Source organism: Thunnus thynnus, chromosome 20, assembly GCF_963924715.1.
Source record: "Thunnus thynnus chromosome 20, fThuThy2.1, whole genome shotgun sequence".
NCBI lineage: Eukaryota > Metazoa > Chordata > Actinopteri > Scombriformes > Scombridae > Thunnus > Thunnus thynnus.
In genome coordinates this window covers 19,521,568-19,536,704 of record NC_089536.1, presented here as the reverse complement: position 1 = coordinate 19,536,704, position 15,137 = coordinate 19,521,568, and the positions used below count along the sequence as shown (strand labels likewise).

The 15,137-nt window shown below is 39.7% G+C and overlaps 1 protein-coding gene across 2 annotated transcripts in view; it reads left to right on the top strand.

The window, feature by feature from the left end:
- Positions 1-3,520, top strand: part of cpped1 (calcineurin-like phosphoesterase domain containing 1) — a 36,854-nt gene extending 33,334 nt beyond the window's left edge. For both annotated transcript variants that reach the window (XM_067575995.1, XM_067575996.1), the window contains exon 6: positions 388-3,520. In XM_067575995.1, coding sequence (XP_067432096.1) covers positions 388-614 — 227 coding nt within the window. In that variant the 3' untranslated portion in view covers positions 615-3,520. The remainder of the gene's footprint in view (positions 1-387) is intronic.
- The last annotated feature ends 11,617 nt before the right edge of the window (positions 3,521-15,137 follow it).

Genomic DNA, 15,137 nt, shown 5'->3' with positions numbered 1-15,137 from the left:
TGATGTGACTAATAATCATATTATGCTAATGCTAAGTGAGCTAAGTGAGCTTAGCATTAGAACTAAATACACATTTATCTGTCAGAAACCAAGAAAGTGAGCAGCTAGTTTTGCTTTAAAACACAATAGGGTAGATAAAGCACAGACAGGCCAGATGTGGTGTAAATTACATGGCACTTTATAGAGCATGTTGCTTATTTATAGTGATATCCCAATTTAGATCTGTGATGTAAGCAGAGACAAACTAAACCAGGCCACAAAAAAAAAACAAATTCAAGCTTTTGTTACTAAAGCTTTATGTAGTTTCTTCATTGCCGCACCAACTTGAGCGTCCTCATACCTTTTTTTTTTTTTTGCCTGTTTCCTCCTCTCTCATATGTGCCACAGGGGTGAAGGCCGTCTTCTCCGGCCATTATCACCGGAACGCCGGAGGTTGCCACGGTGGCCTAGACATGGTTGTGAGCTCGGCCATCGGCTGCCAGCTGGGCGAGGACACTCACGGCGTCAGGGTGGTGGTGGTGACTGCGGATGATGTCGTCCATCGCTACCACAGCCTGGAGCAGCTGAGGGTGGGAGGCATGGACGAGGAGCTCAGGAAACTCCTGCAGGCCTGACGACGGATGGAGGGAAAACTAGAGATGAGATGAGCTTTTTTTTTTTTTTTTTTTTGAGAATTGTTTCGTTTTGATTTTACAGTTTTGAGCCCCTCATCTCAGAGGCAACAAGGTTTTTTGGAGATGGATTTGTTTATCAACTTGCGGGTCTACCAGTGAAAAAACTAATTTAAAGATCTAATTTGACACTCGTTAAGTGTCTCTCTCCACTGAATGTTTTCCTGGGAGCATCTCTCATTGTTCAAGTCAGTAAGGATCTTATTTTCTCTGGTCCAGCCATGAAAGGGGCACACAGAGATCAGTGAATGTGTTACAAAACTAGTGGTTCTTTTGTAGAGAAGCACTACCTTTCCCGCACAGTCCTCCCATATCTGAAGTAGCATTACATCCTCTCTGACACCCACTCTGTCTGTCTGTGCTGTGTTAAAGTTCGAGACAAAATGCTATTGTGTAGTCAGATGTTGTCAGTGTAACTTTAAATGTATTATTTGATCTTTCTTTTTTTTTTTTTTTTTGAAGATTCCACCCAAAAACTTTAAAACCTCGTTTAGATTTCAGGGTACATTGTGTTTGGTGATAATGTAGCTTTCTCCTGTTTCAGCAGATAACTGTAGTAACAGTGCCAGATGAAATCTATCACAGAAGAAGAAGAGAAAGAAGCCCTTTACCAGAAAATAATGCAGCTACAGGGCTTGTTTTGAATTAGTAATACCCCACTTTCTCGCTCTTGGTGTCAGTATTTCTTGTTGTCGTAGGTATTTCTACTGTTTGCTGTTGCTGCAATTTAATGCCTTGTTGGCCATCCTATGCAAGCTAATCACATCACTGTGTGGGTGTGTGTGTATGTTTTTATGGTTAATGTGGTATGTTGTTTGACCGGGTCAGCTGACCGCTGACCTCAGATGAGCTTGGGATCCTGTCTGTTTATGGCCCCATTATAAAACCAGCATTAGTTGACTTGAGAGGTCATTTTTAATCTATATTAATAATAACAAAACTGGCAATCTTGTTTTTGACTGAAACTTAAAGTTATAAGAATATAGATTTCAGCTCACTGTGGCTGCTCCTTCTGTCCGCTGTCAAAAAAAATCCCAGACGAGCTCTGATATGACTGTGGGAGTGACGCTGATATCTTTGAGATAAAATTACAAACAGTAACGCTGGATTACATGCTGCATTATTTCATGTGAATCTCCTGTGCGTGTGAAGGCAATTTAAAGCCAGTGCAAGAGTGGCGGACTCTGCCACTACGAAAACTAATATATAGAAAGATAATTATTGAATGTAAATACATTGAATGGCTATTTCAGAAAGAAATTACAATAAATAATATTAAACATGGGGTTTGATACCATGAAAATCTCAAGGATTATAACTATAGCGTCTTTTTCCTTTGTTGGGTAGTACAGCAGAGCTTATTTGTGTTTGACTGATAGCTACACTTGAATGTGTTTCTCTCTAACAGAGGTTCACTCACTTAAAAATCAGAGGAAATCCATTACTCTGCATTACTTCATTACCATTAAATTACTGTGGGGTAAGTGTTGTAATATCCATTTGGTTCATTCTAGTGAACTTGTTTATGAAAGCGTAGATCAAACTTCCTGCAGTTTTCCCTCACTGTGATGTTTTGTGATGAAAATATTTCATCATTGGATCTGATTTGCAATGAAAATCTATGTTGCAGCACTTTTAAATCAAACTTATCTGCACATGTCAGGGATCCTCGCAGCGCACCCTGCACATAAAGAAGTTCCGAGTAACATTGAATAAATGAAATGTGATTGTGTTGTTAAACACCAAACTAAAGGACTGGTGTGAGGCTCATAACACATAATGATAGAGATGTGATCTGTTAGTGATTAATAGGGGGACATAGTATTTTCTGACTGGTTAGTCATATAATAGCTGAAGGAACCTCACTGTGTTACAGCCTGATAGCCACAGGCTTATTTGGAATCTCACAGTCCCGAAATTGTCTTTCAAATGGACATTTCTGCAACAAAATTACTTTATCCATGAGCCCTAAATGACTCTACTCGATTACACTCTCCACACACACACACAGACTCTCACACTCACCCTGACCGACTGGGAATGTAAGAGTTGTCATGGCAACCCTTTAGCAACACATCTGTGTGTGTGTGTGTGTGTGTGTGTGTGTGTATGTGTGTATGTGTGTATGTGTGTGTGTGTGTCTCGGAGGGCGACTGCGAGTGTTCGAGAGAAAGCGTACGCACTCCCTCTCTGTGTATGTGTGTGTGTCCGTCCGTGGTCTGGTGGGTACTGTAGGTGAATTTCCATCAGCGACGCATTCGCTGACCTCATTTCACACTGACGGATTCTGTCTCTTTTCCAAAAAGTCAGCATGTGATGGAGGGAGGAGGGGGCGTCTGAGAGGAATGGATAATGAGTGTGATGTGTGAAAGATGACTCAGTCCATCTCCTTCATTTCCTGTCTGAGAAGGAACCTTATGTCCTTATCTATTTTTATATCCTCATGGTAGCCAAGCTCAATCACATTGTTCTTTATCTTTTTTTGTGTATGTGTGAATTTGTTTTAGAGCACATTTGCTGTATGAATTGGGGGAACATCACATTCTTTGACTTGTTCCTGTGTTGAATTCTAATGAATGACCGTACTGAACACCATGACTGTGATATGATTGGTTGTATTTTTATAATAAATGTTGATTTTATCTAATGACTGCAGAGTGTTATAGTGTTTAGTATGCTGTGTTAGCTGTTCTTAGTACTTAAAATGCTGGACTTGCACAAACAACTTTTCATGCATTTTTTTCTATATAGCAGTGAGATACAACTCTTATTCTCTGAAAACGTTTTGACCTTATGCACTCAGAAATCAGTTCACAGAAAGTAACATTAAACTACATCACTGCTCTCCAGCCCGTTGCTCTGTCATGCTTTAGGGATAACAGAAGTCATCTCAATCAGTGTCATGTTTTTAGCCATGCTAACGGTCAATTGGTCGGTTCAACTTTAGTTCAGACAAAAATATCTCAACAACTATTGGGTGGATTGCAATGAAATGTTGTGCAGACATTCATGGTCCCAAGAGGATGAATCCTAATGACTTTGGTGGTCCCCTGACTTTGCCTCTAGCGCCACCAGCAAGTTGACCTTTTGGTCTTTAATGCCCTAAATTTGGTACAGACATTCATGTTTCTGTCAGGATTCAATGTAATAACTTTGGTGATCCATTAAGTTTTCATCTAGCAGCATTACGAGGTCAAAAGTTCATATTGTCCTGTACTTTGGTTTATGATGAAGTATACACAAAACTAATGACACATCCATCAGCTGTACTTTGTGTTTAGTGCTTATTAGCAAATGTTAGCATGCTAACACGCTAAACTAAGATGGTGAACATGGTAATTATTACTTGCTAAACAGCATGCTAGCACTGTCATTGTTAGCTGCTGACGTTAGCATTAAACTTGCTACAGAGCTACTTGCAAGGCTGTAGACTCTAATGCCAGGTTCACACCACACAATATTTTTGTCTGATAAATTGTCACTATGTCAAATTAGACAATTATAGAGTCATAAATTCTTGCCATGACTTGGCCAAGAGGCATGTTTACAGTTATGCGTGGAAGTGCACCTATTGGTCAACATCATGGAACACGTGGAAGTTGTCGCAAAACCCAAAAGAAGGTTAAAAGTAATAACTTTTTTCGGGACATTGTGAGATGTCCCAGATACAGCATCATTTTGTTTATGTTTTTGTCCATGTATTGTATTGTCATGTATTGCTTGACTGCAGCTCTGCGTAGCACTTTTGCCCAAGACAAATTGCCTTCGGGACATTAAAGTTTATCTCATTTCATCATCTCATCGCAACATCTCACTATGATACACTACACGGGATAAAGCAATCAGTTTTTGCACCCAATACCTATTTTCAGTCCTCTATCAGGCTGATATTGTGTAGTCTGAACCTGGCATTATTCTTGTTGTGATGTAGTTTGATCTCTCACTGAACAGACTAATTTCAACAAGAATGTAGCTTTCTGTCTCCTTTTTGTCTCAGTTTGAATGTGACATTTGGTGTGTAGCCTCTTCAAAAACATGGAACGCCTCCTCAATTCTGTTGGCTAAATGGTGATACAGGATGATAAATCTGACATGTATCCATCATCTTGAAGTTCAATTTCTTCAAACTGACACAAATCTGGGAGAAACAGATGCATTGTCAGCCTTGTAGAACAAACAGCAATAACAAATGACGCAAAATACACCAGATCAGTATGGCTGTAACTTTAGGCTGATAAGAGATATCGACACATTCATCTTCAACTAAATCCGATTCTCTCACACACACACATACACACACACACACACCACATATTGTATTCATATTTTTTCCACTCTATCTGTGTTAAATTAGAGATTAGCTGACTCTTAGCCAGAGCAGCCTGCAGGGAGTGAGCAGGTGGGGATTGCTTGCTCAAGGACTCTTCAGTTGAACAAATGGCTTTTATTGGACACAACAGCAGAGACTGAATGCGGGATTGACTGCTTACAGGACAGTAATTCATTCACAAACCACAGACACCAGCGCACATATACACCTGGTGCTATTCTGCTCTGAAAATGAAATTTAGCCCTCTACTGCTGCAAAATTGCGATGATTTGTAAAAATTGCTGTCCCTGTCATTTCTGTGAAAGAACATGAAGGCTCATTTTGTTAAATTGCCAGCAAATGGTTGATATTGCAAAAAATAAAAATGTCCTCACAAGATGGCAGCTCTCTGGACAGACTTGAGGTCAGCAATGTGCCCTTTGCTCTCTGCTCCCATCCGGCAGGAGATTTATTCTACCGTGACAGATGAAAGCTAGTTCCTGTTTATTGATCCCAAAGCCCTGTCCCAGAGTCCGCTGGTGCTCAAACACATACAAATACAGATACACATATACGTATAGACACACATACATAAGCTGAAACACACTAAAAACGCATAAAAGACGCATGAGACTCTCCACAACACTTTCATCAGCTGCCAAGAGAGTAAAATCCGCAACACTGATGTTTTTCCTCACACAAGTGCGCACTTCAGGTGGATGTGGGGGACGGGTCAAAGGACACCTGCTTTTGAACGCACATGAGAAGCCTATGAAGCATGAGGGGGTTGTTAACATTTCAGAAGTGAGCCAGGCAAAATCACCAGAGACACAGAAAGGAGCTTATTTTATTTTCGCCTGAGTGTTTTGGTTCCTAATGGAGTCTAAGAAGTAATCATTACACAGTGGCAAGAACACTTTGGTCGTCATATTTTTGGCTCCATTCTGTTAGCAGTGTGAGCGAGCGGGTATCTGAGGAAGCTTACGGCACATATTGGAGGTGCCGCACCCAATCCAAAAAGCAAAGAGCGCTGTGTAGAACTGTACAATTTAACAATTCATCCAAGATTTCAAACTCAGAGCATTGACAGCTGAGGCAGTTAAATTACATGGTCCATGAGTTAGGGCTGCCATTCCTATTGTTGGAATAGAGAAAGTAATTTCACAACACAAATTTTCTGCAGTATAATGCCTGAGGACTTAAATCCACTTTTATTTGGTTCACTCAAATGACTTTGTGCTAGAGTCTAGACGGACTTGTGGTAAATGGGAGATTTGTGTGGTAAACAATGACACCACTAAGAGCTTTATCAAAAATTACAACCAAACAGAGAATTGCTTTCTAAATGGATTTGTGTGGTTGGGGCATAATTCCTGATAATTCTGTGATATGATTATCAGCTTAAGTAGAGGAGTTTGCTTGAATTGAATGTCTGGTCACGGCTGCTCTGTTCCCAGTGAGTGACTTCTTGTCACAAACAGGGAAATATGTATTAACCAATAATCCTGAATTGAACCAATTAATTCAGTGTATCCAGTCATAGGATCAAATCATGTGCTGTAAAGTATTTTTATATAGCCCTGGCTATTATATGTTTTTGGCCATTTATAATGACCTTTGTAGATTACATTACTATTGACCACTTTAAGTGTCTAACATATTTAAAAATTGTACACCCTCTTGGAAACAACTGGTTTCCATTCATTTACATATAGTACAGGGTGATAATCAACTAGCTAAATCTCAAGTAAGATAACCCTTCAGTCAACTCATCTGCTTTCATTGTAGTTCAAGTCACATTTTTGTAGAGTGGTGATGCAGACTTGATATTGATCAGCATGTACAATGCATCTTTGAAAAAATAAAACTAGTTGTTGATGCCCAGAAGGCTGGAAATAAACACAATAAAAAATCAGAACCATAGCATGCTTTTATAAATGGTTCACCATATCAATATCACTTGCATATATTTGTATGGTTAAGATGACTACTGCTGGCAGCCAGTTAGCATAGCTTAGCACCAGCACTCACTTCCTAGAGTTGTGTCATCACAGTGCCTCAAGGAAGTTATTGTGCCCTGCAAAGAAATAGTTATAGTAAAAACTTAAGTGCTGCTGGTAGGTGGATTTTGTAATCTTTGGACAAAGCCAGGCTAGCTGTTTCCAGTTTTTGTGCTAAGCTAAGCTAACCAGCTGCTGGTTGTAGCTTTTTGTTTGTTATTTGTTCCCATATGAGAGTGTCATCAATCTTCTCATCAAACTGTCAGCAAGAAAGCAAATAATATATTCTAAAATGTCAAACTATTCCTTTTAAATAAAGTTTTGAACATAAATACACAAAAACTTGTATGTTTCTTTAAACCAGTTATTCTGCCAAGTCAAAGTTCACAAATCTTCAAACATGAAGAGTGAACAAGTGAACAGCCTTATTGATGGGAGGAGTTTTGTTCTGGAAGTGAGTGTCCAGTATCTAAAAACTGCTGTATGTTTTGTTGTAGAGTTACTCTGATTTTTACAAAAACCCCAGTCCTTATTCTAAATTAATATTAGTAAAACTTAACCCTTGTACTAGCCTAAACCCAGTTCCAAATGTAACTTTAACACAAACAAAAAGTTCCTAAATAAAAAAGGTTGAAAATAGCCAAAATGACCCTCAGTATGCAATGAATATCCTCCTGCTGCACATGTAAAACTGAGATTGCCTCTCAAAAGGATACAAGTACATGAACACACATACACACACTCGGCTGAGCTCCAGTACCACCACCCCTTCATTTCTCCACGCAGTCCACAGGTGTTGGGGGGGAGGTAAATGAAGGTTGGCGTATCCAATCATGGCCTGACGTCAGGGTGCCACCCCTCCTGGCATTGAGCCCGCTGACAGAGCGAGCCATCTGGGCAGCAGAGACCCGGCGACAGGCCCATCCATCCCTGTGCTCTGCCCTCTGGGCCTGCAGCCAGTGAGACAGACTGGGAGAGCTGGCGGGGATCAGCACTCCTCGCTGGCTCGCCAAGCTGGAGCATGTTTTGATGATTCTAGCATTCAGTGGGGTCAAAAATGTGCATGATTCAGTTTATTTAATGCAACGGTTTGGTCTCAGTCGTGCAGTCTGACTGGTCACAGATGTATTCCAACTGTTGCATTAAGGCCGTAAATAACCCTTCATATTTTGACATAAATAAGTATGTTTTCCACCATCTATTACCTTTTTATATAAAATAGGAGTGATTCAGGCGAGTGATCTCTGTCAAATGCAGCTCAAAAATGCACCTACCACCAAAGATGTCATAGAATTCACACACATTTTGGCACATTTTAATCACAGGACTATCATACCCAACAATCATAGCAGCAAAAGCATAGGGGAGCCTCGAGGGACTTGACAAGGTGGAGTGGTGAAGAAGTAATGAAAGAGACACAACATGGTAAGAGAGTTTAAATACCCTTTGGCTTGGTTAATCATGGTTGACAGAAAAGTACATGCACATAACTTAGTGAGTTCACTCAGTAGTAATTGGGAGGTGGAGAACGGGTGTGATGAGAAAATTAAAATGATAATTGTCTTCCTGCTTGAACCAAAAGCTTCTCATTTGAATTCCAGAGAAAACTTTAGATGTTAGCTAAAATGTCACACTTGAAGCAGTTAAGAGAGCATCCTTCAAACTGGGAGGATCTGGGTTTAAGCCTTCACGACATCCAAGGAGACCTTTAGGAGAGCAGCTGAAATAACAGCTATTCAATTGATTTGTGATCTAGCAAAGATGAGTTTAATTGTTGGTTTATACATGATACAAGTCATAGCAGTCTGCCTCTCTTCAACAGGGTAACACACATGTTTGACTTAATAATTAGATTGTGTTGGGACAAGTATTTTGTCATAACCTTCAATACAGTTGAGTAGAAAATTCTCACTCTTCAATAGCTTTCTCAGGGTCCTCATCCTCTGTTGCAACCTACAGAGTAACATTTCCTGTAATGGGAAGTGTCATTCTTCCCAGACTTTCACATCCACTCAGCCACCACCCATCTAAGTCATGGACAGTTTTGCTTAAGCAAGACATTTTTTTTTTGCCATCTGACTTTACATTGAACTTTTCCTTTTTTATTTCTGTCATGCTCTGTGATGATACAGCATTGACTAATACATGCTACTGATACTGCTAAATTTGTTAATTTTTTTCTGCTCATTGGTTTGAAGGACTTTAAAGTGACTATAAGCAGCATTTGTATATAAACAGTGGATCACAGGGCTAGTATGTGAAAGAGATCACTCTTAGTGATGAACCCACAGAGACTTATTACCTGACTCTGCAGTTTTGGTTTTATCTTCCATAACTTTACAGTCTATTTCACTCTCATCGCTCTCATCAACCTTGTTTCCAGGTCCAGCAGACAGCTGTTTTCATCAAAAAAAGCTCAGATAAACACACTACACTACTGCCCAGCATCAAATGGCAGACAAAGTTAGCTGCCAGCTGATTAACATGGCAGACCAGCTCATTATTGACTTCAGCATTCTGTACAAAAATGCCTTTGAAGATACAACCTTCTGCAGGATAACAGGTAAAGACATAACATGACCTATTGTGTGTAGCTTTGTATTTTGTTTAATGTGTCCTGTGTGTTTTTTGCTTTGTACTGTTTGTTATTGTGCTGTTACATGTTTTAATTGTAAGGGACTGCAGACTAAAATTAGCTTGAAGCTAACTCTGGTGCAGTGCATCAAATGTTAACATTTATGTTTAAAACTGTACATTGTCCCAATAAATACAATACAACAACCTAGGAAGCATCACGAATCATGGAGTAACATACGTATGGAGTGCTGAGGTCACAGATTTGGCTACTTAAGAGCCAGATATTTCCGTCAAGAATGGGTGGAGACCAAAATAGAGCTAAAATCTGAGTATTGGACTTACATTCAACAAGTGGCCAGAAACACAAATTAATGCTAATGTTGGGTTGTGTCTTTTGGATGTGTAAATATGCAACTGTTTAATAAGACATTCGCCATGTCAACTCAAAGGAGGTAATATTTCAATATGGTGTTTACAGCTTGTTTCTGCTACACATTTCTACTGCATTTAAGCTCCACAGTGTTAAGTTCTTCTTTTTATTTTTGGGTGACATTCTGAGAGTTGCCAACAAATGGGGTGGAACAGTAGCATTACTATATAAAGCCATTTGGTGGCATTGTTTATGCAAAGGATTGCATTTTATGAATATGCATCTCATCATGTACATGTGGCAGGCATCAAGTTAAAATGAGTAATTTATGACAAGTGTGCAGTTAAGAGTGTTTGTCAAATCTGACTTAAAAAGTAAGAGAGATTTAGGAGGAGGCCAAGTGTTACTTGTTATCCCACTAAATACAGCCAATCTTCACAATCCTTTCATTTCAATCTGACAGGGTTCAGATACTAAGAGCAGTTTAGCTGTGATGTATGTGAGGCTAATGGCATAGACGCAAAAATAGGAAGATAGCTGTATGTCTGAAACAGTCAGCACTTATCCTTAGTGTCACTATGTGCTCACGAAACATAGATAAATACTGTACAGTATCTTTCCAGAGGCAAGTTTGTTTGGTTCAAAAACATTTAGAAAATGAATGTAATAGTTTCACAATGGTTACATATATGAGTACAAAAAATGACATGGATACTCCCCATTCATATTCTGCTGCAGCATCCCTCTCCTGGCCTTCAATCATCTTGCTTTCTGTCTTTTGTTAGAGCAGAAAAAGTGGTGGATGTGCTATTTTTTTTGTTCACTTAGTCAGATATGGCACAGAAGGCTCTCAGTGACATTTACCCACAATACTGTGCTTCACACCACCACCAACTGGACTCCCACTCTCTCAAAAGTGAAGATGGAAGATTGTTTCAACAGTGTGTTTGGACATAGAACACACCCTCTCCAACAACTAGCCACCTGCTGACTAAAAATGGCCGATTGCTGTTATTTACCAGCACACAGGATGTGAATGTAGTGGCTGAGAGGTAGAGAGAGACAGGGGTGGTCCATCAGGACAACAAGGAGCACCTGCGCCCATTGAGTTACACAGCACTGTGTGTGTGTATTTGTACATTTCACTACGTGCTTGTGCAAGCAAAATGTTTATGAGGAAGTAGCTGAGAGAAAAATGTTCTTACATTGCTGCATTATGAGGGTTATAGTCAAATATCTTTTTTTATTGAACACCAGAAATCAACACGTTAAATCAAACTTTGGAGGACATCATATTTTGGCTCTATAAAACTAATGTTGCACCAATATACAACAGTTTTGCGTAATTTGTGTCCATGTGCAAACTTGACTTGCTCTCTTGCCATTCTTGTGATCACAGCGCCACAGTTATATGTTCAACTTAGCTCAGTTGCCAGGAAGACCACCTACTGAAAAGCTATGGGAGGCATGTTAAAGATGTCAGTACTTTCACACAAACTGTATTTTTCTAACATAAACAAAGGAAACTTTCAGAAGGTGGTTTCCCCTGATTTATAGCTTGAGGTACTACTGTTCCAATTTTACAAGCCTGAAGACTGAAATCATCAGCTAAAAACTGTAGCAGTCCATTGTGATCTCCATTAGGATCAGAATATGTGATCAAACCACTATTTGCATTACAAAATGGTACAATCAAGCTGCTGCCTATTGGCTCAAAATACATTTCACTTGCAAGATGTTTGCTAACATTTCATATGGCTTTTTAACACCTTACTTACAAGTAAACTAATACATAATAGCAAAATACAGGATTTTAAATAATCAATCCTAACCTGGAAACACTTCAGTAGCAAATGGTATTTTTTCTTCTTGTGTTTTTAGGCATACTAGCGGCGTAGCTGTAAGGATGGCAATGTCGGTTTGTTGGTCACTTCACCACTTTGGTCCAGACTGAAATGTCTCAACAACCATTGGCTGGTTTTCAACAGATATTCATGGTGCCAAGAGGGTAAATCCTACTGTGATCCCCCTGACTTTTCTTCTAGCACCACCAGCAGGTCCAACCAAGTTATCCATTCAAATATGTCAACTTCCACTAAGCAGATTAGCACAGACATTCATGGCTCCCAGACTATGTATCCTTACGACTTTGGTGATCCCCTGATTTTTCCTCCAGCAGCAGGCTGACATTTGTGGTTTTGAGTGAGATGTTTTGACAACTATTGGATGGATTGCTGTGAAATATGTTGGGCCATCTGACAACAGCTTAACTACTGCTGCGACCCAATAATTATCTATAATCCCATAGTATGTTCTTTCTGTTTACTGGTGTGTGAACCAATTGTCATGATGGAGTTATTTCATATTTTGATGTGTCAGTGAAATTAAAAAACAGCTCTAAAAAAAACAACATCCATTGGACATACAGTACCAGTCATAAGTTTGGACACACTTTCTCACTCAAGTGAATGGGAAGGTGTGTCCAAACTTTTGACTAGTACTGTATATTGCAATATTTTCTTTTCAGTTTGTTCAGTTATTTTCTCTATATAAAGCTACAAAATGTTAAGCTAAGACGATATTTGTCCCTTAGTCCCAGAAGAAGGGTTGCATCATTAACCAGAAACCGTGTTTATGTCTTTTTTTTTCATCCACATGCTGTCGCAGAGGGGCTGGATGTATTTCCCATCATGGTAGTTGTAATATGCACACTGAGTTTGAAAGTTCAGAGTTCCTGCGGGCCACTGCTAACCAACTTCTTCTAGCCAGCAGAGCAATTTGTAGCATGGAGTAGCGGCCATTTCCCACTGTCATCACAACCCACCCCCCTCACTGCTTCATCGCTTCTATAAGACCCCCAAGGAGCAGCACAGTGTAACAGCTGAATAGAAATAAACACGTCTCTAAACCGCCTGCCATCCCCAGGGACAAGACTGCACAAACACATAAACACACACAAACTTATTCTCTCCCTCCTGTACATACACACACTCACAAACTTTAAAACACACTGTCAGACACACACATGCACACACGCATACAGATGCTGGCAAAGATGGTACATTTTCTTCATACGTACACAAACACACACACACATTATGAAAACAGGTAGACATTTTGACTTCCTTCCTGTCAGTCAGCATTTCCTCTCACAACTCTTAGCGCATGACGGCCCATCTGCATGCCATTACTGTGGGTTTCGACACTAATGGAGCCATTTCACCGAGCAATAAACTGTGGGGGAACATTAGCACCCAAGATGCAGGCTAACAACACACTAAATTGACGGTTGCCGACGTGCTGCGCTTCTCTGAAAGCGCCTCCAGGGCTAGGCAACAATCATTCTAAATATTAATATTCCTCACTTTTTCAGAGAAGGATGAAAAGATATAGCGGAAAGCCCAGGCTTATTGTGCATATGTTCCTCAGTCAATCGCACTCATCCCCCTCTAATGGAGTGGAACATCACTCTACAGGAATATGTGGGAAGCATGAGGAGGACACTGGGGACATACAGTACATTCTTATGTGCTCATAATTGCATGCATATACTCACAGTTAAATGATACGTTACAGAATAGAGAGCATGTTCATGTTACGCTTACCTTTGATTTGCAAGACTACTGTACAAGTCCACGTTGTTGGCTGCACTATTGCACTTGAACCAGTAATATATTATGATAGTTCTAGTAGTTATTTTGTGAAAGATTTTCAATTACTATTTTCTCAGCCTAGTTCTATATAGACTAAAAGTGTCTGAAATGCCTCACATTAGCTAGTCCAGCAATCACCGTGCACCATATTCAATACAACTTTAATACATGCTTGATTTTTTATAAACCAACTTAACCAACTCAATCATAGTGCTGTGGCTCAATATTACATACTTTCTGGTTCAGTTTAAATTACCCTTATGCCTGCTTCATGGCCATGCAACGGGGTCAACAAGCCAAAAGCTTCTTCCAAAAGTTCATTTTAACATTTTCTGATATGCAACCTCTACAGTTATGGTCTGGTTAAGTTTAGGCAATCAGCAGGAGGCATACACACATCCTCACATTTTTGGGGACAATAAACTGCACAAAAGAATTCACAAATGATGTATAATATGTCATCAAATCTCATCTATGTATACAAGCGAGCTCACACCCAAATCTTAACCTGAGGAAACGTGGTGGTTGAAACGTTGGCATGTCCACGACGAGTTAAAGAAGAACCGGGAACAAGATAGCAGTGTGCGTGTACTTTTTCGATCTTCTGGTCATGTTTAGGATGTTAAAACTGCTTGGTTAAGGTAATGTTGTTATGATTAAGGTTTTGGAAAATATGGCTGTCATTGTTGAAACAAACAATGTGTCAACAGTGTTGACTGTTGCTACAAAACAGGAAGTTGACCTGATCACATGCTTTTTTTTTTTACTTATCATGCTACTTCCACATTTGCCGCCTACAGAGGACAGTAATTACTCTCCAAAATGCAAGAGTTTGCTTGTCAGGAAAGCCTAAAACACGGAACAGACAACCAGTGCTGTAATTTTTATTGTGTGGGCAGTTGCAGGAGGTCCAGGGTTTAAATATGTATGGGTCATGGCCTTTTGTGTGTTTGTATGTTCTCATGAGTTAGAAAACTCCACACAGAAACAATTTCCTGAATCAGTTTCCTAAATTAGAAATATCAAATTACCCATTATCCCCTGTCTATATGTGGCATATGTTTTTATTTCTGTCTCAAGTGTTTTTACTTTTACTATAAAGTTTCCACACAAAATGCAGAAGCACAAGTTCATATGCGTGTTGACACATCAACATAATCCCACAAAGAGATCCACCAAGTCCTCACAAAGATAGAAGTACACAGAAGCACTCACATGCAGTTGGTTCATTTAAAATGATGCCTCCAGATTCCCCTCTATGTGTTTATGGCCGTGATTGCATGCCTTTAACATGTTGACATTCAAATTTAATCCGTCCTTGTAATTAGCAAGGCCGCACAAAAATAGAGGCAGAGTGATTAAAACAGGAAAATCCAATCAAACATGCTTCTTACGACACTCAACATTCGCTGATGAGGTGGCGGCTCCACGTATAGGATATAATGCAGTAACAATTACCCTCTCACACTCTGTCAACTACACAAACACACGTCCAAGCACATATACTGTTATAGACACATTTTGGCACACACGTACAAATAGCTGTACAACCAAACG